The 27,500-nt window shown below is 39.9% G+C and overlaps 1 protein-coding gene across 5 annotated transcripts in view; it reads left to right on the top strand.

Moving 5' to 3' along the window:
* Positions 1–27,468, top strand: part of usp36 (ubiquitin specific peptidase 36) — a 45,838-nt gene extending 18,370 nt beyond the window's left edge. The window contains exons 5-22 of one of the 5 annotated variants that reach the window (XR_015479567.1): positions 2,059–2,161; positions 2,251–2,318; positions 5,886–5,956; positions 6,062–6,144; positions 6,663–6,774; positions 6,847–6,987; positions 7,143–7,243; positions 7,321–7,456; positions 11,842–12,177; positions 14,798–14,983; positions 15,466–15,581; positions 15,856–15,908; positions 16,503–17,126; positions 19,020–19,237; positions 21,658–21,843; positions 23,714–23,829; positions 24,212–24,343; positions 25,941–27,467. Coding sequence is in view for 2 of the 5 variants with exons in the window: in NM_001305580.1 (NP_001292509.1) it covers positions 2,059–2,161; positions 2,251–2,318; positions 5,886–5,956; positions 6,062–6,144; positions 6,663–6,774; positions 6,847–6,987; positions 7,143–7,243; positions 7,321–7,456; positions 11,842–12,177; positions 14,798–14,983; positions 15,466–15,581; positions 16,503–17,126; positions 19,020–19,237; positions 21,658–21,843; positions 23,714–23,831; positions 24,214–24,343; positions 25,941–25,946 (2,735 nt within the window). In the remaining 3 variants the exon portion in view is untranslated. 5 annotated transcript variants of the gene reach the window in all.
* Positions 27,469–27,500: the final 32 nt, after the last annotated feature.

Here is a 27,500-nt window from a genome sequence, read left to right as displayed (position 1 = left end):
TCATTTCTCAACCAAATATCTTTTGAAGCTAAGAGAAGATTTGCCATTTACAGGATGTTTGTCTGATGACTAGGGCCAGAAGGAATCTGCGGACGTTTTTAGCTATTTCTGCTGAGAACTTTGGTATAAATCTGCAGATTTCTGCGGAATGATTTTGGGAGCATCCTTATCTAAAACCTTAATATGTGCAATAAAAAATATTATGCTTTTAACACTTATTTAATGTTTAAAATTAAAATCCAATTAGATTCACTTTATTTGGTAAACAAAGCAAGTTTCTCATATAACATATCTACTAAAAGACAGAAGATATCACTGTACAAACTGCATTGTACATAAATCAGATGAACATTTTCATATCAGTAAATAATATTACTGAAATTAATTAAAAAAACTGAATAAATATAGATTTACACACATTTACTCAAGTAAATAAACAGAATTAATGATGGCCTAAAAATCTGAGGAAATCTGTGGATTTCTGCACGCGCAGATTCCGTGTGGTCCTACTGATGACTGCAGCAGTACCCTGTGACTAATGCCGGGTTCACACCAAAAGCAAAGAGAACGTTTGCATCCAGGGCTTAACATTAACACCCGCCAAATGCGGTTCGATTTCAGCGGTGGCGGTCAAGACAGACTCTCTCACTATGGAAGGTAAATCCTGCCAATTTTAAATAAATCAAATAAACATTGGAAATTAAAATGAAAATCAGATTAACAATTTATTTTTAAAACACTGTTTGCAAAGTATCTGCCAAAATTGAAAACAAAATGAAATTATTTAATTTTCATTTTCACTTTGACAGCACATCGTCCCTGTCAAATTGATAATTAAAATGAAGTTGCTGATTTAACATTTCATTTTCTCTGCATTTCCATGTCAAGGCTGCCAGTATTAAAATAAAAAATGCCAAACTGAAAAATAAAATGCAAACACAATTTTTACAAAGCGTGGTATTAATGTTCACACTATAATAGTGACACAATTCAAATTAAAATGTACATTTAGGCTTTCCTTTTATTGACACTTTTTCATTTTAGTTTTCATTTTCGATTTCATTTTCAACCTTAAGCTGTATGCAAAGCCTATGGTAATCAGTGGGAGGGGCGTATTCAAGTGACGTTGAGTGCTTTCACAGAGCCCGAAAGCAGAAGCACGGGTTTGATGGATGAGACCGCGTGAGATGCTAGTATATATAATATAACCAAAGTAAAATGGCAAAAACTGTTAGTCAGCTTTTACGTGAAGCAGCTGCTGCATTGGTACAGCAAGAGGAACGGGGGACACAGGAGAACCAAACGTCAAACTTCCATCCCGCAGCAGGAGTCGCGGGCTTCTTCGATGTGCAGAGAAACTGCAGCGTAAGTGTGGTAGGCCTTGTGATAAAGTCGTATAGTATACTGTATTAGGTCTTGTGATGGTAACAACTTATTAGTACTAAAATCAGCTAAAAAGACAGCTTGAAGACAGCTAAATTTGGTTTTATTATTTGAAATTACATCGACAGAACCAAAACAAAATCTCTCCTGTAGTCAGTTTAGTTTAGATCAAACCCATAACATCGCTGGCGGTGTTCATGTCCCTTAAAGTGTTTAGTAATGGTGTGACACAATGCGTACCTATCTTATGTCCTTGTTGCAGCACCAGTTGCACCGAAATTCATATGCTGATTCGGTCTGGTGTATACCGGTTTCCTAGGTAATGGTGCCACAGTGGCACCGGGTTTCGGTACCTAACCCTAATCAAGGCAGGCAAAATTTTCCTTTTTCTTCAAGTTAAACTTCTGTGAACGTGAACTTTGCCTTAATTTCATCTTTCACAGCTAACACATTGCGCATTCTGCGTAATTCGCATCACCCGGTGGAAGTTACTCTCTTGTGTTTTCAATGACCTTGTATGTAACTTAGTCGTACAAATACTTAATTCTTTGTTTGGTGTGAACCCGGCATAAGTGTTGAATCATAGTTCTTCTTTTCTCCTAGAACACTTTTTTTCCTATTCATTTGCTTATTCATCCTCTGACCTAACCAGACCTTTTTTTTCTAATCCTTTAGAGATCGCTCGGCATTTTCGATTTGGCAGTCAAGAGGACGCCCATGAGTTTCTGCGCTACACTATTGACGCCATGCAGAAAGCTTGTTTGAATGGTTATCCTAAGTAAGGCCCCTGCCAAAACGAACTATCTTCATAAACAATAAGTTTCTTTTAGTGTTTTAGAGAAACAATAATGACCTTCTTTTTTACAGGCTGGACAGGCAGACGCAGGCCACCACACTAGTCCACCAGATATTTGGAGGATATTTGAGGTCAAGAGGTAAGGTCAATGTGACGTACTGAGCTCCGAGATGAGGATGTTACTTAGTTAAAGAATGTTATAAAAGAGTTACACATCATATGTATCTTTGCTATATAGACCCTTTTCACATTTACGTTTTTTCAGTAGCGGAAGTCCTCATAGTTGGGAAAATTAAGAGCGCAGTGAATGGGAGAGTACAACAATTTTTTTTTACTATCTTATTTGCTGAAATAATAAAAGAAAAACTTCTAGATGGTGTTATAAAGCCTTTTAAAAAAGGGAAAAAAGTAATTTGAGACTGATGACAGCAGCCTGAGGAGAGATTAATGTCAAATTTACTCTCAGCCCCATAGATGCTGCTTTACAAATGCCTCACTCAAGCGGTAATTTGGTTTTTAGAATTTGAACAAAGATGATATAATACATATATAAATGTTTACACTTTAAAAAAAATTTAAATATTAAAGACTTTCAAGGATTTAGGATACTGATGAGTAGAGCTGTGAACCTACACTAGTCTCACGGTTCGATTACGATTATCATGCCATCGATTCGGTTCAATTCGTTTTTTCGTTGCATCATGGTGCATTGACGATGCTTTCCATACACAGTTTTATATTTTCTTCACAGCAGCATTTCTTGTATTAAAATGTATGAATATATTTATATTTATATACTATTTGTAATACAATTTAGTCATTTAATACAAACAGTCAGATATATAGACTGTAACTTTAAACAAAACGAGCATTTAGCAAATAATATAAACAAATATAAACATCCAGCTCAATTTCTGATCCTTGTCTAGTTCTCTTACACCTCTTTGATTGGTCACACCCTCAAAAAAAAAACGGTTGCGATTGGCTCTTGCGCACTGCGTTCTTCACAGATAAGTGACACTGATAAGCGGCAGGCGGCAGCGGCGATCTCACAGCTGATGTATGATAGACACGGTGGAGAAAACTCTGCAGACACTCGCTCGTTTCTGTATGCAAAAGTAACGCTGTGAAACAGGCGAGAAGAGAAGCCACGCCAGCAGGTCAAATGGGCCACTGTGTGTGTGTAAAGAAAGAGAGAGAGAGCGAGAGCGAGAAATGGAGTTGGCTACATTCATTCTCTCGATCTCAGTGAAATAGGGGCTATTGTTGTGTATGTCAGTGAAAGACAGATCCAGCAAACACACACAGTGAAATTGTGCACAGTTTATGAGATTTAAGTAGTTAAAGCGCTGTAAATACTCTCGATCACCTCCCTCGCGACAGAACGCATATGAGGTAAATGACGTCAGTAATAACCGGTAATGATTATTACTAAACCGATACCGAATTGTCCGCGTCTGCATCGCAGTGCACCGAAGAAACGATTAATTTCAACACCCCTACTGATGAGCATTTAATGCATCATAACAGGCTTGTGAAAAGGGTCTATTATTGGTTTTATTGTTGATTTTGGCCATGCTTATTATATATACTAGTTATTTTATCCACCCAGGATGGATAGATAGAAGACATTCGATGATTGAACTGATGATAATTTGATAGATTGATGCATAATGGGATGAACGAATAGATAATCCAATAGATGGATTACTTAGAAAGGTATTCAGATGGGTGGATGAATTGTTTTTCACAAATGGATAGATATTTAGATATATCTTACATGAAATCAAGTTGAAAGCTAGATATTTAATAATTAGCTAGATGGATAGATGATTGGAAAGATCAGTGGTCACCTAACTTGTTCTTGGAGGGCCGTTGTCCAGCAGATTTTAGCTCCAACCCTAATCAAACACACCTGAACAAGCTAATCAAGGTCTTACTAGGTATACTTGAAACATCCAGGCAGGTGTGTTTAGGCAAGATGGAGCTAAGCCCTGCAGGGACGCCGGCCCCCCAGGACCAGGATTGGTGACCCCTGGGATAGACTATCAGACGTGAGTAATTGGATGGATAAATATGCAGAAAATGTTATGAATCTGAAAATATTTGGTTTCAGATATATGGATAATCGATGGATGGATATGTTGATATGCAAGACGAATATGTGCGTATTTAAATTATTAGATAGTCATTTTATCAAGTTGATTGATCGATAATTGGATAGATGGGTAGATATTTGGTGGATCATTTATTGTATGGATAATCAAATGGTTTTGTAGATATTTGGATTGAATTGCAGAGTGCTTCTGATAAATAAAAAGCAGATGGGTATAGATATCCTGATACATGTTGGTTAATCTTAGAAGAATAGACATTTGGATAGATTATCAAGTGAATGGATAATCAGATATTCAGGTATTCCCCGTGCTGTTTGGATGAATTTGTTTATTTTTTTCAGATAGCTAAATGGGTTTTAATGGATTTCATTACTTACATTTACATTTAGTCATTTAGCAGAGGCTTTTATCCAAAGCGACTTACAGATGAGGATAAGGATCAATTTACACAACTATAAGAGCAACAATGAATAAGTGCTGTTGGCAAGTTTCAGGTATGTAAAGTGTAAGACGCAAAACCATTAGTAATAAACAAAAATATTTATTTATTATATATATATATATTTTTGTAGTACAGTTAGCGGTGGAGCCAGAGCGGGAATTGCAGGTTAGGAAGTGAAGTGGAGACTAAATAGTTGAGCTTTTAGTCGTTTCTTGAAGACAGCGAGTGACTCTGCCGTTCTGATGCATTTAGGGAGTTTATTCAACCAACTGGGCAGATTGAATGCGAGAGTTCGGGAAAGTGATTTCTTCCCTCTTTGGGATGGAACCACGAGGCGACGTTCATTCACAGAACGCAAGTTTCTGGAGGGCACATAAATCTGCAGGTGACAGCAGAAAAGGAGCGCAGCCAGAAGTCACTTTGTAAGCAAACATCAGAGCTTTTAATTTGATGCGTGCAGCAACTGGCAGCCAGTGCAAACGGATGAGTAGTGGAGTGACGTGCTCTTTTAGGTTCATTAAAGACCACTCGTGCTGCTGCGTTCTGAAGCATCTGAAGAGGCTTGATAGAATTAGCTGGAAGCCCGGCTAGTAGAGAGTTGCAATAGTCCAGTCTGGAGAGAACAAGAGCTTGAACAAGGACTTGAGCTGCATGTTCAGATAGGAAGGGTCAGACCTTTCTGATGTTATAGAGTGCGAATCTGCAAGATCGAGCAGTTCTAGCAATGTGGTCAGAAGTTTAGTTGGTCATCAATCGTTACTCCAAGGCATTTCTCCATTTTGGATGCAGTAATTGTTGCCCCGTCCATCTGGATTGAAAAGTTATGATGTAGAGTCGGGTTGGCAGAAACTTCAAGCATTTCTGTTTTCGCGAGGTTAAGCTGAAGATGATGATGATGACGATGATGACTTCAGTCTTTAGTGTCACGTGATCAGACATATATGGTTGTCAGTTTTGAAAACCGTTGTGTTGACCTATATTTGTTAATGAAACTGTATTACAATGAAATAGAAATCATTTGTCATATAATAAATGTTTCTTGCCATCTTTGGCCAGTTTACTGCAGAATTCTACAGACCTGAAACCTTTTAAACTGTAGCGTGTGATGCAGTATTTTATTGTTATTGTGTTTTCTCTGTTTTTGCAGTGAAATGCTCTATTTGTAAAAGCGTTTCCGATACCTATGACCCCTACCTGGACATCGCTCTGGAGATTCGGGTGAGATTCAGAATTCAGTGACTCAGCCATGTCAGGATGATGAATGTCTGTTGTCCCACAGAGAAAAACATTTAACACTCTCTTTTTTTTTTTTTTCTTTTACAGCAAGCAGCCAACATCGTTCGTGCTCTGGAGCTGTTCGTCAAGCCTGATGTTTTAAGCGGAGAGAACGCCTACATGTGTGCCAAGTGAGTAGAATACACACAATATCAGCAAAACGCATTCATGTAGGCCAGTACTCTACTAAATCCTGTAAGCCAGTATTTCCCAACCACGTTCCTGGAGGCACACCACCAACAGTCTCCCTTATCTGAACTATTAACCTCAGGGTTTGAAGTCTCTTTCTAATGTTCTGAGTTGATTTAGGTTTGTTTGATTAGGATAGTGGTCACCAAACTTGTTCCTGGAGGGCCAGTGTCCTGCAGATTTTAGCTCCAACCCTTATCAAACACACCTGAAAAACCTAATCAAGGTCTTACTAGGCATACGTAAACATCCAGGCAGGTATGTTGAGGCAAGTTGGAGCTACACCTTGCAGGGACACCGGCCCTCCAGGACTGAGATTGGTGACCCCTGGATTAGGAAGAGGTTGAATATATGTACTGTTGGTGTGTCTTCAGGAACCGGTTTGGGAAACCCTGCTGTAAGCGACTGCTCAGAAAATCCCAGAGCACAGTATTATATCAGTTATATTTTCCTGCTCTAGATGTAAGAAGAAAGTTCCAGCGACCAAGCGCTTCACAGTTCACAGAACCTCAAATGTGCTCACGCTGTCGCTGAAAAGGTTTGCCAACTTCAGTGGAGGGAAAATTACCAAGGTATCGGCCTGTACACTTTAAGGCTGGACTTTAAGTCTGTGATTTGGCTGCTGATTGTTGGTTTTCTGGTAGGATGTCGGCTACCCGGAGTTCCTGAACATTCGTCCGTACATGTCACAGAGCAGTGGAGATCCGGTGATGTACGGCCTGTACGCGGTCCTCGTGCATTCAGGGTACAGCTGCCATGCTGGGCATTACTACTGCTACGTCAAGGTGAGCACAACACAGTGGCTTGAAATAAAAGATGTTATAAAAGAGGTTTTTATTTCTGTAATATTTTCCAAGCTCAATGGTGTATTGCAAGAATTAATAGTAAAGCTTTTTCAATTTATTTGACTTAACGTTCCGCTTCACGTGTCCTGTGATAGGCCAGTAATGGACAGTGGTATCAGATGAACGACTCCATGGTTCATTCCAGTAACATCAAGGTTGTGCTTAATCAGCAGGCCTATGTGCTCTTCTATTTGAGGTACCTTTTACAGTTCTTAACCTGCTGTTCACGTATGTAGTACAGAAATTCACACACTCGTGTGTTTTCTGTGTTAGGATTCCTGAAAAGAAAAACACAGATGCTTCAAATGCAAAGCAGAACATGGTGCACTCTGGGAGAACTAACATGACACCGGAGCAGCTGAAGAAAAGCACACTTAATGGACCTTTGTCTTCACCACAGGTCACAAAGGTAAGCACGTCTGACATGATCTGGACATGCAGACAAACCCCCCTGTTTCAGCAGGGAGTTTTTACACCTATAGTTTGGAAAAGGTCCAGAAAGTGGGCGAGTCCAGCTCTGTTCAGGTGGGAGTGTTGGGGGATGGAAAGAAGTAAGGTTTTGGATAAAAATGGGAGTTTTCTGTTTGGACGCACTGATTTTCACTGAGGCAAAACGACACACAGATGCAGGGGAGAAGGACAGTGACTGTTTACATGGACATCATTAATCAAATTATTTGCCAAACTATTAATTTGTGGACTTTAACTGCAGTTTGGCTCTATCATTCAAGAACATTTCATGCATTCCAAGTGAAAAATGAGATATTGCATACGAGGAACTGCTGGAAGTGTTTTAATAGAATGGTTGATTTCGCACGGCGAATGGGATAAAAAAAAACTCTGCATTTCTCGGTAACTAAGATGCACTCGGTAGGTATCGTCAGAAGGCCGTGTGTATAAGGTTAGTCTATCCTGTCACAAAATGAGGTGAAAATCCTACACGACTCTAATAATTTGATTGATGCGGTGTTTACATGTTTACACTCCGGATTTCACCAATTCTAGATGAGAAAAGCTCTCTGGTAAAAAAGTTCCTTAGACATGCATTTCTGTCGCGTGTCGCATGCACTGTAGTCCTCATGTGAGTCCAGCTGCATTCTCATAGCGGGAAATGAAAAAAAAACCTTCGTTGCAGCACATTAATCAACCCGTCGCAATAGTGTCGACCCGTGTCTCCAAACAATTCTTCTTCGTTCACTTGTTTTGGCAACACAACGTGGCGTCTCTCTGCCATCTGAACACTGTAACCGGTAAAAACAGTCTTGGAAGCTATTATGCATATTAATGAAGTTGCACCTCATGCACAATAGAGCGCGCTGATTGGTTTGAACCAAGTCTTTCTCATGAATTAATGCTGCACACTCAGAGACGTCACGATGTACTCCCAGGTACAGACGTCCACTCTCCACACTGGAATACACGCAAGGATCTAATCGGCGTAACGCAGCTTCAAAAATTAGTTTCAAACCGGTAGAACTAATTTGCTCGAAAAGCCACTTCATTCGCATGTCAAATTTACTTCACAATGTACGTGGATTTGTGTCATGGGCTGGACTTTTGTCTGCCTGTTGACTCTAATTTTTTTTGACTCTAACTGAAGCCAAGCAGGACTGCGCCCAGTCAGTACATGGATGGGAGACCATATGGGAAAGCTAGGTTGCTGCCAGAAGTGGTGTTAGTGAGGCCAGCAGGGGGCGCCCAACCTGCGATTATGTGTGGGTTCTAATGCCCCAGTATAGTGATGGGAACTCTATACTGCTTAGTTAGCATCATCTTTCGGATGAGACGTTTAACCGAGGTCCCGACTATCTGTGGTCATTAAAAATCACAGGATGTCCTGCGAAAAAGAGTAGGGGTTTAACCCCGGCATTCTGGCCAAATCTGCCTACTGGTCTCTGTAATCACTCTGTCTCTGCTCCACCAATTAGCTGGTGTGTGGTTGCCGTCGCGTCATCCAGGTGGATGCTGCACACTGGTGGTGGATGAGTAGATTTCCCTCTATGTGTAAAGCGCTTTGAGTGCCCAGAAATGTGCTATATAAATGTAAATAATTAATATTATTATTATTATGGATTTTATTGAAAGAGAAGCTGTGTTAATGTGCTTTAGGAAAACTGAAAAACAGTGTAGATTTGTTCGGTGCCATGTCTGAGTCCACTAGATCCTTTCAGAGGTGCACCAGCTGTGTAGTTTATCAACTCCTTCAGAAACTTAACCTGGATTATGGAGGCTTTCAGCGGTGCTTCCAGCGGTTGTCCAGTGTTGGCAGGAGGATTTCCTCTCAGGACACCAACTGCAAGGGCTACGTCATAATCTAACCCCTACAAGAATAAGCTCCTGATTGGTTGACATGGCACGAATGTCAACTGAATTCAGCTGAAGTTCAGATTTTCCAACTAGAGTGTTTCATGCGTAAAACGAGCTAAAAGCTCAACTCGCACCTATCATTTGTAGGATGTCAATTCGCATCTTTGCATTGGCTTAAATCACTCGCGCTTGACACTTCATCCACAACTGGTGTAAACGCATCATGTGTTGTCAGGTGGAAAAAAGGTGTCAGCCTCTCCAGCGTTTTCAAACAGCTTAAACTTTGGCATAGTGTGGACCAATGGCATACCCGTAGCAAAACGTATGCGTTTTAAAACTAAAACATATTAGGATAAATGGGGTCTTAGTCTACTGAAATGTGTATATCCCTAGAAAGTATAAAGCTGATCGGGTAGTTCTTGCCACATGACTCGCAGTGCGCTCGCGGCATTCATTCAAATGGTTGCGCCTGAAAGGTCTCCATTGGAAATAACAAACTTGCACGATTTTCTAGAAAAGACGCGATATGCTAACAGCTCCTGCCAAAGGCTGTCATTATTTGCTAACTCCAGCAGTTGATTTGCTTGCACAGACAGGGTGGATTTACCTGATTTGTTGACAAATGGGTTGCAGATCCATTCCTTGTCAGTTCGCGGGTACTTTGCTGGGCCTATTCACCTTAGCAAAGAAACTTAGCAAACCGTCTGTTACTTACTCATTTTGCTGCTTGTTGTTAAATTTGAGCACTCAAGTGACCTAGAAGCAAGAGAATACGGTCATTTTTCTAAATAAAAGAGTTTTCAAAATAAAAGATCGTTCGATTTATTACAGAAGAAAAAAATTAAGGATTTCTTGTCCAACTGGTTCGCGGCCAGATGGTTGACGACCACTGCTTAAGTTTATTAAAAAAACTTTGATTTTGTTTAACTAAATTTCTGATCTAAAGTTAACATTTTTTTAAATAAAATTTAATTGAAGAATAATGGAGAATAAGATTGAAGCACAATGATATACTGTCCCCTTAATATTCTATTATCCATTGGATGACTTTCACCACATATTATATCCAATATATTTCTTGGTTTGTAAAAGGTCTTTAAAACTTTCCAAAAATGTTTGATTGGACCGACTTATTTTAAAGGGTCACGAAACACCAAAACACGTTTTTTGAGCTGTTGACAGTCGTATATGTGTCCCTAAAAACACTATTAGGACACCTATATTTCACTAAAAAGTGTAAATTGGTTGTTTTTGTGTTATTTCGCACAAATTCGTACTTCCGGTTTGAAACGAATTTTTGAAGCTGCGTCACGGTCATGACATAATAGCGTTGTATTCCAGCGTGCAGACTGGGCGTCTGTGCCAGAGTGAGTCTTATTACGTCTTACAGTGTGATGCATTAATGCATGATTAAGGCTTGGTTCAAACCAATCAGCGCGCTCTATTGTGCAACTTCATTAATATTTATTACTGTCACCGTGTTTACACGACAGAGACGCCACGTTGTGTTGGCAAACCAAGCGTGAAGTGTTGCTTTTATAGTTTGCTGCAGTTAAGTTTTGTTGTCATTTTCTCTCTGTGAGAGCTCATCTGGAGTCACGTGTGGATTAACAGTGTACGCGACGCTCGACAACAATAACTTACGTGTCTAAGGAGGATTATTGTTTACCTGAGAGCTGTTCTCATCTGCAAACGCTGAGATCCAGATTCGCTTGTAGTCTTCTCTTCATAAAGACGCGGCTCTAGTTGCTGGTGATTGTCCTGTCTCTACAGATTTGGTAAGTGAGCGACCGGTACTCTGTTTATTCAGTTTGTTTTTATCGAACTAAGTTAACTATTGCACCGAGTGTAAACACGTTAGCATCACAACCAAACTTTAACCTTGTGTAGGGTTTTTACCGCATTTTGTGACCGGAATAACACATGCGGCTTTCTGACGTTACCCGTCGAGTGCATCTAAGTTTCCGGGAAATGCGGAGGGTTTTTTCTCTCATTCGCCGTGCGGTATCAAACATTGCATGAAAAATACACGCTTAGAGCAGATCCTCGAATTAAATATCTTGTTTGTCGCGAGGGGCATGAATGAATTTCCTGAATCAAAGAGCCAAACTGCAGTTAAAGTCCAACATTTAATAATTTGGCAAATAATTCGACTACAGATGTCCATGTAGGTTAAACACCATCACTTTCTCCTGTGTGTGTATTTTGACTCTGAAACTCGCGCGTGCCCAAATAGACACTCCCACACCCTCCCACTTTAGTTCCTCTGACACTCCCCCCTAAAAAGAGCTGGACACGCCCACTTTTCTGACTTTTTCCAAAGTAGAGGTGTGAAAACACCCTGCTGAAACGAGGGGGTTTCATGGCCCTTTAATGTTTGTAAGAGACTTATGAAGTGAACTCGAGAAAAAGGAGTTTGCATCTAGCAGTCCCTGCCACACAGTATCACCTGCACAGAATCCTTCTAATAAGGTGTTTGTTCTGCAGAAGCTAGATCCGGCTCAGCTGAGAAAGATCCAGTCAGTGGATGGAGGTCTTGGTGTTCCTGTTGCCAGGAACTGTTCGGGACTCCAGTCGCCGAAGCTGTCTAATGGGACAAGCAACTCTCATGCCCTGCTCAAACCGGCCAGTGGACCCTCGCTTATAGAGGAACCCTTGAAGAAGGTGAAGAAACCCACAGCTCAGCCTCACTCCCGCAGCAGCACTCCTGCTCCATCCAGCGGCCTCCACAAAACCAACAGCAAACAACTGCCGTCATCTACCTCACTCAAATCTCTGTCCGACTCCTCCTCAGCAGACACCTCCTCCTCCTCCGAGTCCAGAGTGAGTCCCCAGACACTCAAGTGTGTGTGTGTGTGTTGTTTGATGTGTGGTTTTTCACTAAGTGGTATGGTACAGTTTGGTTTGGTTCACCCTAATGAAGCTTGTTTCAACTGTTGTACGGAGAAGAATGGCTAAAAATTGCATGGGCCTCTTAGGTATCATGTCTTTTGTGTCCTCAAGTTAATTTTCAAATGTAGATAGTGTTAAAATAGAGCAAGTGCCACCACTCACTCTTTCTACATGTGGTGGACATGCAGCAGATCCTGTTCTTATTAGTTTGTTAATGATTGTCGCAAGAAAACGTTAAGCTTTGTTTGACCAGAATTTAAAAAATGTTTATTTCAACATTATATTTCCGTATTTCAAAAGGAATAAAAATTATTATTTTCTTTAAAAATGTACAAAAACCACACCAGCACATTTATGTAGTAATCCAGTAGACATTCCTCAGACAATCCTGAAAGGTTAGCTGTGGTCCTGAGTACTCTGGGTTTTCTTCAAGAATCTCTGTTTATGATGCATCTCATCCTGATGAGTCTCCCATGATCACTTTGGGGTTTGGCAAAGTGATGAGCAGTGCCTAATATCCTCCTCCAGACAGAGTTTAATCTTTGTTTCATCAGACCAGAGGATTGGATTTTTTTTACAGTTAGAGTCTTTCAGGTGCATTTTGGTCAAGTTCCAGGTATGCATCATGTGCCTTTGCTAAAGAGTAAGGGTGTCACGATCCTCCAAATCCTCGATTCGATTACATTTTCGATTCTAAAGGCACGATTCGATTCGATTTTCGATTATGAATAATTAATTAATGACCCGTTAATTATTTGTAGCCTACCGTTTAAACTACCTGACCTGCATGGTCTTTGTTTTACCCATAAACAAATCGTACAGTAAATGAATAAAGGCAAGATACACACATAATTACCACCTGTCAATCACTTTTTCTGCGGGACTCGTGAATAGGCAGTGATCTGTGTCGTTATAATGGCGTCGGTAAAAAAGACGCACAACCAACAGGAACCAGCCAACAGCATCTGAGGTGTTCGCTAAAATGACTAAGTACAAGTGAGTGAAAGATTGAAGCAGTCCTCTGACTGCCTGGACCTGCTGTCTCGAGCGCATGGCTGTGTGTGCGTCTGTGTCTGTGTGGTCACGTGATGTGCATTTTCAGAGGTAGAGAGGAAAGAGGGCTGCTCAGAAATGCTACACGCCACTGTGGATGTCAAATGGTTGTCGTTCTAAAATGCCATTTAAAAACAAAGACAGTGTAAACAGGGCCTGAGTGTGTACTTTTCGCGAGCGGATTTGCAACTGGGGCGGGCGGAGGATCGCGATGCCGGTGTTGTCTATCGGACGAACCGTACGTAATATGTACATAGCAGAGCTTGCAAAACTGTGTTTTTTTTGTCGACAACACGAACACTGTCAACACAACTCACTGGAAATCCAAAATGCTTAAACACCGGCGACTTCATTGAAAGAGGAGAGGGTTTAAGTTCTGTCGACGGGTCTCCTGTATCTGCAGTTTAACAAGCACTTCAACAAGCCTGTTTTTTTTTCCCGCTTGGCAAGCCAAGCTGACGTGTCATGGGGGCGTGGCAGCATCGATGAATCTTTTTTTTGATTCGATAATCGAAATTGAGCATAAATTTCGATCGATTTCGATTGAAAAATCGATCAGGGCCATCGGCTGGCCTTTTTCAGCCCGGCGAACACTTCGGGGAAAGGAAAGCCATCTAAGGCTTCGAGGCAGAGGGAAAGCAGAGGCAGAGTTTGCAAGGTGGTCTGCCGCTCACATTACACTAGCTTTCCCATTACGCACAATCCAACATACCATGCTGGAAATTCTTGGCCTGACAGTGGAAACGCGATTTGATTTCGGCCTCACTGCTCAACCTCCCGGGTGATTGGCCTGGACTGGCCCGATAAAAGCCCTGGCTCGCACTGACCCGACAGTGGAAGTGTGGCTTTTGGGTCCTCCATGATTAAGGCACTTCTCTCCTGATCCCTCAGTTTGCCCGGCAGTCGCTTAAGAAAGAGTCCTAATGGATCCAATATACTTCCATTTGTGGATGATGGAGGCTAATGTGCTCATTGGGACCTTCAATGATTGAGTAATTCTGTAGGCCCTCCCCAAATCTCTGCTTTGTTACAATGTTGTCTTGGAACTCTACAGACCTTTCCCTGGACTTCATCTCATGTCTGTAGATTCTAAAACTTCAGACTGTCGTTTCACAACGAGAGGAACAGTTGTACCTTGTCTATAAACCACAATGCAGCTTTGTTCCACTTTGCTAATTGTTTATTTAAATCTAGTAGGTTGGGTGTCTCGTGTAGCAAATCTATTGATTGCAGATCCTGACTTTTCTCTGGCCAATCAGTATATGCAGGATTTGCATATCACATTTTGGTAACAGTACTTCTCGCTTAGAACCTGACTCAAGGTGGTACTGTAGAAAAACTGGAACTGTACACAGTTTAACCATCCCCCTCTTCCTCTAAAAGGGAGTCATACCAAACCATACCTGCTGTGCCATGTATGAAGTATGAAAATGTCAATGGCACATGTTGATTCATTTAATGACAGTACATAAGGTCTGGTGTTTTATCTCTTTCTCAGGAGTCTGTTGGTACAAGGAGTGCTCCCGCTGGAGATCCGTCAAGTGTGAACAGTCCAGCATCTCCAGCCAAGAGCACAGAGGAGCAGAAGAAACTTAAACCGCAGGCCCTCACCAATGTCACATCAGAGCCTATCAGCACCATGTCGCCGCCGCCTGCCAAACGGCTTGCCCTGTCAGCCAAGAAGGTCAGTCCTACTGCTGCTGTCTCTGTTCATCTGCTATCTCTTTCAAGATCGTTTGTGTGTTTGCTTTACCATGTATGTCCACTTCATTCCTCCTTGACAAACAGGGATTAATTTAAAGAGCAATTCCGTCTGGAACGCTAGGTTTTTGCTAATGCCAGCCAGTTATAATCCTGTATTAATATTACGTTTAATTCTCAGCTCATGTCTGTTTTGTCAGTTTGCAGTTTTCACTGCTGTCCTTTTAAGACTTTCTTTTCTCTTTTCTTTTTTGATTTCTAACAACTTCTAATTCTTCTCTGCTACACTTTCTTTTTTCCTTCCCCATTCCTATTCTTTGTTCTCCCTTTCTTATTTTCTTTGGTCTTGATTTTCTTCCCCATATGGGTCCCTTTGTCATTGTCACGTTTCATGGCTATGTTTTTTTTTTTTAATTTAAAATTTTTTTTAGACCACAAAGTTTTTATTTATGTCAATAACTGCAGGCCAGTGTCCGGCAGAGCCTGAGCAGCAGCACTGAGGCTCGGCCCCCTTCATCTTTTCATCTGTCCAGTGACCCCACACACTTTCTCAGCCCAGCCTCGCTCCACCCGCACCACAGGTACTGTCCTGATGCACACCTTCAGTGCAAAGTCACAAGTTTCTTGTAGTGCTCAACCACACGTCTTGTGCAAATTCACTTTTAGTCTGTTCAGAAAAAATTAAGCCCATTTTATTTGAACTATGATCGTGCAGAACTTAATTTGATTCCTAAAACCCAAACTTGATATGTTAGTCTGTGCCGTTTCAGATAATTAAAACATTACTAGACCTTATATAGTGCAACTCCTTTACATGAATCGTAAGAAACTTTGTGTTTTGTTATTTTTGATAAGAAACCAACTCTCCTTGTTCAAATTACGAAATTCCCTCAGCTGTCACGCGAAAAGTAGGTTGTCTTTTCATTTTCATACCAATTTTTCCCATTGACTTGTAAAAACGAAAGTAGTGACAGATGATTTTATAAATGTCTAGAACAGTGTCCAAACTCGGACCTAGAGGGCCCGTGTCCTAAAAAGTTTAGTTCCAGCTCCAATCTGACACAACCTGGCTAGCTAATCAAGCTCTTGCTAGGCTTTCTAGAAACGTTCTTGCAGGTGTGTTGAGGCAAGTTGGAGCTAAAAACGGTAGGACAACGGCCCTCCTGCGCCAAGTTTGGACACCCCTGGACTAGAATGTCTAGAATTAGTTGCTTGAAGTGTTGAATATTTAACATTTGTCATTAAATGTGTCATCATACCTTAATGTTATATCATTATACCTTTTCCTATATCAAACCCATACACGCAACATTAATGCTTCTTACTAAATGACACATGGGACAACACTTCTAATACAATTGAAGCACTTTCCAAACCATTTACTAGTGATAGTACTTTAGAGAGGCCTGTTTTACATCTTCTCTCATTCTATTTATGTTGGTATCAGAGCGCTTCTGACATCTCAACTTGTAATAATGTAAATGTTTGTGTATTTGGCCTAGATTTTCACCTCATTCGCTCAGCCTTCAGTCTCCACCTTCAGCTCACCTTTCTAAAGATTTGAGTCCCCTTAAACGGCCCTCCTCCACTCTGGAGCCACTCGCTCCTGCTCTCTCTCCGCAGACCAATGGCCATCAGCCACACAGTTCACCCAGACCAATTCAGAGCCAGAACTTGTCAGCCTCAACCACACCACTTCTCGCCAGTCCTGTAGTAAAAAACAAGAAAAAGAAGCTAAAAAGATCACATTCAGAAGTGGAGCAGGAATACCTTACAGCTTCAGCCCCTGAAGAACCAAAGTCAAGAGCTGAAAACCAGAAGAAGAAGAAGAAAAAGAAGAAACGGAAAAGGGAGGCAGAGGCAGATGATCTTGAGGGACAGAGAGAGAGCGTGGAGTCCCATCTTGAGCCCCATCAAGATGAGGACTGGTGTCTTGGAGAAACATGGAGCATCGGCTCTGCTGCCAAAGGAGATGAGTTTAAGCTTTCTGAAGCGGAGGAGATTCACCAGAACAAACCTCAGTCTGTGCCTGAGAAACACCACGACCTGAAGAAGAAGAAGAAAAAGAAGCACAAACTCGCTGAGCAACTGGAGGAGCACAGAAATGGAGCCACATCATCGAAGTGGTAAGTTATATCTTTTAAACTGCTTCACTACCCCCCCCCCCCCTCCCCCTAAACTTCCTTTTGTTGGAGAACACATGACGTCCGTCATGGAAAACTGCAGGTGTGAGTAGGTCACTGTAGGGTGTTGAGCCTGGCCCACGTGATCAATTCCAAGACTTGTCTATCACTGGGGTCTTTCAGGAATTTCTCCAGCTATCAACTCCTCCATGAATGCCATAGCATCTGCTCCGGTGTAATGAGTGTAATTGTTAACCTTTTGGTACAGTGAGCACAACATCAACCTAGCCAACTGCCAAGTTGGTTCATTGCTAGGGTTTTAACACTCCACTCTTAAGTATTATGCTGTGTTCACACCAGACGCGGTACGCACGGATAAATCGCGCTATTCGCGATAGCCGCGTAAATAGCCGCGTGAACATTTGAGTTTACTCGCTTCATTCGTGCGTCAAATCCGCTTCAATCGCGTGTCAGATTCCCTTTAAAACAGACACGGTTTCGCGTGATGGGCAGGGCTTCTGTCTGCCCGGTGACTAGCTTCATAGCTTAATGGCTAACATGGATTTTATTGAGAAAATAACAGTGTTTATTTGCTTTATGGAGACTGAAAAACAGCGTTGATACGTTTAGGGTCATGTCTGAGTCCACTGCATCCTTTCAGAGGTGCATCCAGCTCTGTAAGCTCATAAACTCCTCCAGAAACTGAACCTGGATCACGGAGGCTTTCAACGGTGCTTCTGACTGAGACAAGCCCAGTTTGATGACTTGTTGTCGGTGTCCCCTGGAGGATTTCCCCTGGGACACCATCAACAGGTTCTACGTCACAATCACACCCCCACAAGAGCAAGCTTCTGATTGGTAAATGCGGCGCGAATGTCCGCTGAAGTTCAGATTTTCAAACTCGAGAGATTCGCGCAAAACGCTTGTTAAGCGTGTCAAACACGCAAAACACTCAATTCGCCCCGCGCCATTTGCTCAATTCTCGTCGTGTCATTCATGCGTATCGCGCTGCAGGATGTCTTTTCGTGCGTTTGCATTGAATTCACATGTAAATCACTCACGCTTGACGCGAGTGCCGCGTCTGGTGTAAACGCAGCATCAGCCTATTGGGAGCCACTATTTTTAGCTTTTTTTCTGGGCTCCTTTGGTTGGGTCTGCAGGTCAGAAAGTCTCCATCTTACTTGGCAGTGTTCTCTCTTACAAGGCTGGGAGACCCTCCAAGCATTGCGGTGACTCTCTTATTTGAACTTTGCACCTGAATTGGTGAGATTTTCTGAATCCTAGAGAAGTGTGCGTCATTAAGTTCCTCTTCAAAGGGGCTTAGGAATGTCCCTGTGGTGTAAAACAAGATCCGTTTGTCCGTTTTAGCATTTAATCAGCAATTACCTGCATCATACAACTATGAGAAAGTGGATAGCCAAAGCCATCTCTTTTGCTTATAAAGCGAAGTGTACAGCTAATAATCTGGTCTCATACTCTCAAGGTTCAGATGAGGATGTCTCAGGTTGCTTATGTAAATATGGTTCTCTGAAATGGAACGATAAGCTTCAATTATGTCATACTCTCTGCATGCCTGTGATTGACTAGCTTCAGGCTATTCAGAAGCTAACTCTACTTGGTTCAGGCATGTTTTATTGCTACCTTGTCATGATTTCTCAAGCTACATTTGAAAACACAGACACGTTCACACCACATACCACTTCCCATGCAGCGTCTCATTCTCTCTCAGGTTCTAAGTCAGAAATGACAATGCATCCTGCAATAGAAAGTAACTCTTTTTGAAATGACAGCGATTGATACATCTGTGGTCTAATATAAAATGTTCTTAAATATGAGTGTGGTTATCGTTACATCATTGATTTAAATGTGACAATTAACTTATTTTTTTTCTTGCAGCGCTGTTGTAAAAGAGATTGGTGATGCTAATGAGAAGACAGATGAACTACGAAAGACCAAGAAGAAAAAGAAAAAGAGAAAACAGAAAGATTTCCTAGAAGAGAATGAAAGGCAGAGCAATGGAGGAAGTTTTCACGTAGATCTTTGTGAGACAAATGGAATTGAGTCCAGTGAGATGAGCAATGCGGACAAGAGGAAACCTGATAAATCGAAAGCAGGTTAATATGCATGCTGCTGTCCATTAGACCTTTTATCTTTTAGTAATTAAAACTAAAACAAATCACATTTCTTTTTAGAATTAGCTTTTTTTCTATGTACACAAAAGACAAATTTCCTTCAAATATCGTTCACACATTTGTCATTCTGTGTTAGTGAGCACTCCTCCTTGCCGAGATAATCCATCCGTCTCACAGTTGAGGCATATCAAGATGGCCTCACAACTGCAGACCATGTGTAACCACACCAGCCCAGGACCTCCACATTTAGTATCTTTACCTCCAAGATTGTCTGTGACCAGCTATCCCAGACAGCTGCTGCAATAATTATTTTGCTTAACCAAAGAATTTCTGTAAAAACCGTCTCAGGGAAGCTTGTCTTCATGCTCGTTGTCCTCATGGAGGCCTGTAGTTCATCATCTTAACAGTCTTGAGTCGGCAAATGCACACAATGCTCTCCAAACACTTTTGAAGAGGTGGTCTCTTCATGGATGAATCCCAGTTTTTACTGTGGGGTAGATGGCAGATGGTGTGTGTGGCATTGTGTGGTTGAGTGGTTTGTTGCTGTAACGTATTGTTGCAGTGGGGTAAGGGTACGGTGAGGCGTATGTTCCGGTTCCTGCCAATATCCAGCAACTTTGCACTACCATTGAAGAGGAGTGGACCGTCATTCCACAGACCACAGTTAACAACCTAACAACCTGATTGATTCCATGAGGTGATGATGTGTAACACTTCCCAACACAGTAAAACTACATTTTAGATTGACCTTTTACTGTGGTTCACCTAAGGCACACCTGTGCAATTATCATGTTGTCTAATCTGCATCTTGATATGCCACATATCAAATCAGGCCTTTATTTGTCACATACACTTTCGAATTGTGAAATTGAACCCCCACCCCCCCCCCTCCCTCCACCCGTACACAAACATCACAATTTTCAGGGGAAGACAGGTCACAGGAGGTAGCATTTAGAAAAGGAAGGAGATACATTTCAGGAGAGGGAGGCACAAAAATTTCCCTCTTACCTTGCCCTTGAATTAGGGCAGGGTGAGAACAGGGAGAAAAAAAGCCTGGCAATCAGCACAGAAACACAAAGACAAGACACAACACTGCCACAGTTGATGGGAACAGGGGGTGTAGATATAATCCGATAAGGGCGGGCAGCCATCTGGTCCTGCAGCCACCTGTCTACCCCCTCCAGTGGGTGAAAGCACAGGAAGGCGTGGGATCAGGGCTAGGTGGTGATTGTCTATCTTTAGCTGTGTATGTGTGTAAGCTAGTAAAGTCCAACAGGTGTCCTTAACATGGAGCAGGAATTTCAGAGCGTCTCCTTATCTTGCTATCCGGGAGAAGTTGTTTTTCTCCTGCCGAGGCCGTCTGGCAGAAAAACACAGGGAAGCCGAAAGAGAATAAAAGTTATTCAACTTAAGGTCAATGTCTGCCAATTTCAAAGATATTTAATGTCTTTCACTCGTCTCCCGATCTGGCCAAATCTTGATGCAGAGACACTACTTTCACCCCAATGTTTTCCAATTTGCGGTCTAGGACCATAGTCTGAGCATTTGCGACCCTACCCATATGCATTTCAATCAAGCCGGCCAGCCCGGTGGGGTTTTGAGCAGCACAGACCGCTTTCATCAATCGTCGATACCCCATGGCCCCGCATAAACCCATCAGCGGAAACCCTGATATCAAAGTTCGGAATAGGTAAATATCTTCAATATCCTCCAGAGACAGGGCAGCCAGGCACAGGAGGCGCCACTTCTCCCACCCGTCCATCACGTATCCAGCTGCAAACGTCCGCGCAGGACAAGTGGGCTCTACCGAGCCCAAACTTCTCGTCGAGAAGATGGTGCCAATCGCATTCAGAGACTAGTTGATCAAATCCATAATTCCTTATTCGTTTGGATAGCAGGGCACGGAGAGCGAATAAGACGAAGACAAGAGAAGCCAGCAAGGAGAGATATGGGATGGAGAGGGAAAAAGTGTGAACGCCTTCGCCGAGAGCCAGAAAAAGAGAAAAAAAAACAACAAAAAAAACCTGAGGTGGATGGATTATCTCAGCAAGTGCTGATTTGTAAACATTTTACAGCAGAATTGAGATTATTTAATGCTTTGTTTGAATGAAATTATTAATAAAAGCCATGAAGAGACAAGTTGATGGCATACAAGTTTCCTGTATTGCCACAACGTTGTCTTTATTCTTTCATTAAGACAGTTACTTTTTTTAATTCTGAATTAATCAGCAGCTGTGACCAGATCAGTTAAATTCAGTGAACGACTAATTATGACACTGAGTAGTCAACTGTTGATGGCAAGACGTTGTTTAAATCTCACCTTTGAGTAAAAAAAGCCCCAAATATTAAGGTTTTATTTCTTAAGACCTCAAATGAGTCCTTTCTCTGGTTTTCTGTTTCAGCTCCAGTGATTGTTTGGGACAGTCAGGTTCAAGATGGATTCAAGAGCAGCCAGAATCATAACGAAGCAGAGGACATGTCTGGCAAAAAGTCCTGCGCTGTTCCTGTTTGCTGGGACGGCAAGAAAAGCTGTGATGTGGTTCAGGAGCTCCTCAAGAACTCCTCTGATAAAGCCTATGGAACTGAGGGTGAGCTTTCAATCAATGTGTTTTTCATTTGTTTTTGTCCTTTTCCTGATAGTCAGGCTTGATTCTGTTGCTGTCGTCAATCTGGCACCCTGTATTTCAGAGGAGGGGCACAGTGAAAAAGTGTTTTGAATTTGAAGTGCAATACCTTATTCTACCACCGGATGTCACTCTTACATGTACTGCATTTTTAAACTACATGTATTTGAAATGCCGCATGGATCCAGATGGTAATTATTCCACAAAACTGCCTTAGAACTGCCTTAGAACATTTAACCTCCTAGGGCTTAGTGGTCACATACGTAAACAGCACATTTTAGGTCTTAAGTGGCTATTTAAAATACTTTGAATGTTTTATATTTTGTTACAGACATGCAGTGTCATCCTGCAACTGTTTTGCAGCATATGAAATGTCCCAAATACTATTTTTAACTATCCAAAATGGGCAAAAAAAAAATAGGTTTCACTCTCTGATGGTCAAAACATGTTCAAAAAATTGTATATGTTATATATGCATAAACAGTCTGGAAAAAGTGTTTTATTTAAATTCGGACCACAAGTCCACATATATGGACATCATTTTTTTCTGAAATGCATCATATCAAAATATGATACTTAAGTTTTTATTCTAATTAGATTACAATAAGTCTAAATAGCAAAGAGAAATAAAAAATGCATGTAAAAAACATCTTGTGCCTTGAGAGGTTAAAACATGTTTACACTTATTACCATTTTTAGCTGTATGTAACATATAAAAAAAATCTCCAAAAACTCCTTTAACAGGGTTCTTACGGGTGCTGGAAATCCTGGAAAATGCTTGATTTTTAATATAGTGTTTTGTTAGTGGATTTTGGACAAAGTGCTTGTACCTGCTTGAATTTGAAATTGCTGGGCTCGAAATTGTGACTTTTGGTTGCATATGCGCACAATTTCATCTGTGACCTCTAAATATATTTGAGAGCATATGTGCGAATGCATGAATAGTTTTCATGCGTCTAGTTTTTATTGCAAAACGTTCACCGCATGCATGTATTTATGGAGCCAATAATATGCCAAAACAATCTGAATTTGAATTGTGTTAAATTCAATTATTAACACCTGTAAGCTAATAAAACTGATTATATGCTATTAAAATGCTTAACCAAATTTGAAACTCTTAACTTGATTATTAAACATCTGAAATTTAAGTCAAATTTTTATAGACATATTTTCAAACTTTAGATTTTTTGGTTCTGAATTCAAAGACTGCAAATATTGGGTATGTAAAAAATACAGTTTTAAGTTGTTTAGCTGTTAAACTGTTTTGGCATTATTAGCTTTATACGTATTTAGGAGAAATTCACCCAGAATGCAACTTGAATGCATCTGAAACGCCAATTCAATATATATATATATATATATATTTAATAAATACTGTAAAAAAAATAGCAATGCACTCGAAATATCATGAACAACTGGTCATGAAAGTTTGGGACTACACCCAAACAAAATCTGACTTTGGTCTCTTTCTACCTAAAGTTGATATCTCAAAAATGAGCTCAAACAAAATTATTTTTGGGTGAACTATCCAAATAAATCTATGCTCTAAAGTATTCAACAATTTAAGGTGAAATGTCATATTGTGTTTTTTAAAATAGCACAATGGATTCAAATGTGATTGAGTACATACAACATATATAAACATGGTTAACCGTGGTTGTTAGGTGCTGAAAAAGCATACAAATGCACCTTTAAAGTGCTTGGAAAGTGCTGGAATTTGAAGTTGGAAACGGTTTAAGAACCCTGTTTAAGATCTCCTGAAGTTCTCATCTGAATACTTGATTTGGTTCGCTGAGCTGAATTGTTGACTGATTTAATTCATTTCATCCATCAGTTCTCAGTTGGGAAGGCGATCCGTCACTCATCAGCAGAGACGCCGTTCAGGATTCACGCTACGCTAAAAACCTGACTGTCATTGATGAGTGGGATAGTGAGTTTGACAGCGGAAAGGTGAGGATTAAAAATATGACATCTCATATGTTCTGTGCCTAATACTGAAGAGTCATTTAAAGCAGATCTCAGACTAATAGTCCACTGCAGACAGTTTACAGACATATTGCTAGTCGTAGTTTTATCACAGAACACATGGTCTGAAATGTTGTATTTGGATCAAAAACGCAACATCCCATTTCAGATTCTGCAGGAAATTGACATTTGCAAACTGAATTTATGTACATAGAAGATGCTTTTTCATACAAAGAACTTGTGCTTGTTTCAAATAACAAACTCTGCACATGACATATATGACAGTAGAGTTTATGTATATGTGTTCTATTAAGTATTACATGTGAAGTGTATTGAACAAGTTGTTTTATTTGCCTCATTCGAATAGGTGAAGAAAATTAAAAAGTACCGAAAGGACAGGAGGTGGAACGGAAACGTCTTCCAGAAGATCCAGGAACATCGTAACATGTGGTCTGTGACGGGAGGCAGACGGTGCAGTCTGGGCTATCGACACTCAACGGTGCCTCACTTTATTCTCTTCATTTTCCCCCGCTTTAAACTATAAAGACATTTTTTTGGCCAGTTTACAAGACTTTTCTACTATTATTGGTTTTAAATGCATGTTGTAATTTCTAATTTCTAAGACTTAACTTTGATGCTTTTGACCAGTGGTCATCAAACTTGTTCCTGGAGGGCCGGTGTCCTGGAGATTTTAGCTCCAACCCTAATCAAACACACCTGAACAAGCTAATCAAGGTCTCACTAGGTATACTTGAAACATCCAGGCAGGTGTGTTGAGGCAAGTTGGAGTTAAATCCTGCAGGGACACCGGCCCTCCAGGACCGAGATTGGTGACCCCTGCTTTAGACTGTTTGAATTAACTGTATTACTTGAATATACAGTAGTCAACCTTTGAGGTTTATGAAAATGACCTAAAACTATTGAATGATGCCCAGTCTCATCTTATTTACAAAAACATGTCTGATCCCGATTCCAATGTTTCAGTCTCCTCAAGAAAAATCTTTTTTTTATATATATTTTTATTTAACTTATATTTTTGTAATTGTTTTTAAATGTATTTATTTTATTTTTATTCATTTGTATTTATTTTATTTATATATATATATTTTTATTATTTATTAATTGTTTTTTTATTACTTTTATTTTCATTTGTTAATATTAATATAATTTTTATTTATTTATATTTGTTATTACTATTATTATTTGTTTATTTTCATATATTTGTATTTTTATTTTTTATTTATATGTATTAACATTTTTGTTAGTATTTTTTAATTAATTTTTATTTATAATTATTTTTATTTGCTTAATTATATTTATTTATTATTATTCATTATGTATGAATTTGTTTTTGTTTTTCATTTATAATATTATATTATTTTTTTATTTATATGTGTTTTTTTATTTGTTGTTTTTGTTTATTTATTATTTATTTTTACTTATTTATTTATATGTATTTACATTTTTTCTTATTTGTTTTTTGTTTTTTATCTATTTATATTTGTTTTAATGTTTTATATTCATTCATTTATATTTGTTTGTTTTATTTATTTATATTTATTTTTTTGTTTATTTGTTTTTGTTTTTATCTATATGCATTTACTATTTATTTATTTTTATATGTTTGCATTTATATTTTTATTCATTTATATGTATTTTGTTTTATTTACATTTATTTACTTTTTATTTGTGTATTGTTTCATTTATTTATTATTTTTATTTATTTCTATATTTATAATTATGTTTTCATTTATATGTATTTGTTTATTTAGATTTATTCACATTTTTATTTATTATTATGATTAATTTATTTTGATTATTCATACATTTTTATTTGTTTATTTATATTTATTATTATTATTATTAGTATTATTTGTATATTTTATTTATTCATTCATACATTTTTATTTTTTTAAATATCTAGATTAAACCTTAAAAATAAAAGCGTAAATGCTAACCAGAACCAAGTATATCATTTCTTTCTCTGAACCGTACAAACCAAACTGAACACACTCCAAATAGACCATTAGTGTGCACTAGGAGTATTTGAAACTTCCTGCAAGTTAATAACCATCAGTTGTTGTTTTATTTTTCAGTTTTGAGATGCGGGTCCCAAGCGCGTGCCGTGACCAGACCAGTTGCCTTATTGGATCAGAAGCAGTCAGATCTGTCTCGGATTCTCCCGAAGAACACAAGTTACCCAGAATGCAGCAGTACTGTGAAATAAAGCGATGAGGCTGAGGCTCTCTCTCTCTTCAGGCCGTCCGAAATCCACAATATATTCCACTAACGGTGCCCTTATGATCTTAGGGGTCATAGTAAATGTGAGTCATCACCCTGTTCACCTTTCACGAGCCTATAGAAACAAATGTTAAACCGGACTGCTTTTAAAGGACTGTTCGAGATGAAATGGCCAATGATCCAGACTTCCCGTTTCTCATTGTAAACACGGGAAACTGAAGCTGCCACCTGCTAATGGTTTAAAGTGTAATTCACATATTATCTCCCCTTATCCAATCATTATCCAAGCCAGTTCCCTATATTATAAGACGTGTTTTTCATGATTTCTGGAGGAAGAAGTCCTCTTTATTAATTATCAAAAATCAATTATCTTTAATATTCCTCAGACGTGGCGTTCTGCATTACAATACATCAAGGTCATACTTCTTTCCCTCATCAAATCCACATTTGCAGTGATTAAAAAGTGACTCTCTTGTGACCATTTCCAGTCTGACGACGTGTCTCTTATGCACAAAAACGCTGCATACGACAATGCAATACATTTCATCCATCCGAGATAAACAAACAAACAAACACGGGCCTTAACACAAACCACTGTGTTTTCGCCAGGAGGGCTGAAACGGCTAATAATTAGACTCTGGATCTGCTTGTTTGAGTTAGCGCTCCCCCCCCCCCCCCCATCCTGCATCTCTTATTCTACTCTCTATGCAACTGCAGTCAATCCTGAGGATGGTCAGTCCTGGGAGAAACTCTTCGAACGCTGGTCCAAACGTCCTCCGCGTGAGCTGTAAAACACCCCGTCGTCCGCGTCCGTTCACCGTGCTTTTCTACATCGATGTACATGCTAGTAATCCACCACAGGAGGAAAGCAATGATGAAGTTTAGGACATTGTACAGTCGACCTTGTGCTCTCCGTGATTCCCCCTGTCATGAATTTGTTTCGGATTTTAGAGAAGTTGCCTTGGTTTAATTTTTAAAGAAGCGAATAGAACATATTGCAAATTCTACTTATTAAATGCACATCGCTAAAGTGAAGCCTAATGTATTTAAGGTTTGTGGAAATGTAAACGAGGAATTTTATTAACCAGTAGGTGTGTGTGTGTGTGTGTTGAAAGACTGCTCTGAGGTCTTGTTCAGGACTGGACACACATACGCACGTTCAACACTTGCGTTCTGTAGGATGTCTGTTTCCTCTTAGAGACTCACTGGAGATACTGTAGGTTATTTCAGAGACTGAATGCTGACGAACACAAGCGTGTCTTTTGTCATGTTTGAGTCGATGGTTCTGTACCTAATGCCTTTTCTGAAGAGAAGTCATTCAGTATTGCAAATACATAAATATAGATATACTGGTGCAATAAAGTTGTGACTTTTTGTGAAGAGCTACTTCTCTTGTCATTTTCTTTAAGAGGTTT

Source organism: Danio rerio, chromosome 3 (assembly GCF_052040795.2).
Source record: "Danio rerio strain M-AB ecotype USA chromosome 3, GRCz13ab, whole genome shotgun sequence".
Taxonomy (NCBI): Eukaryota; Metazoa; Chordata; class Actinopteri; order Cypriniformes; family Danionidae; genus Danio; species Danio rerio.
The sequence above is the reverse complement of the archived record's forward strand: the minus strand, read 5'-3'. Positions and strand labels throughout refer to the sequence as shown.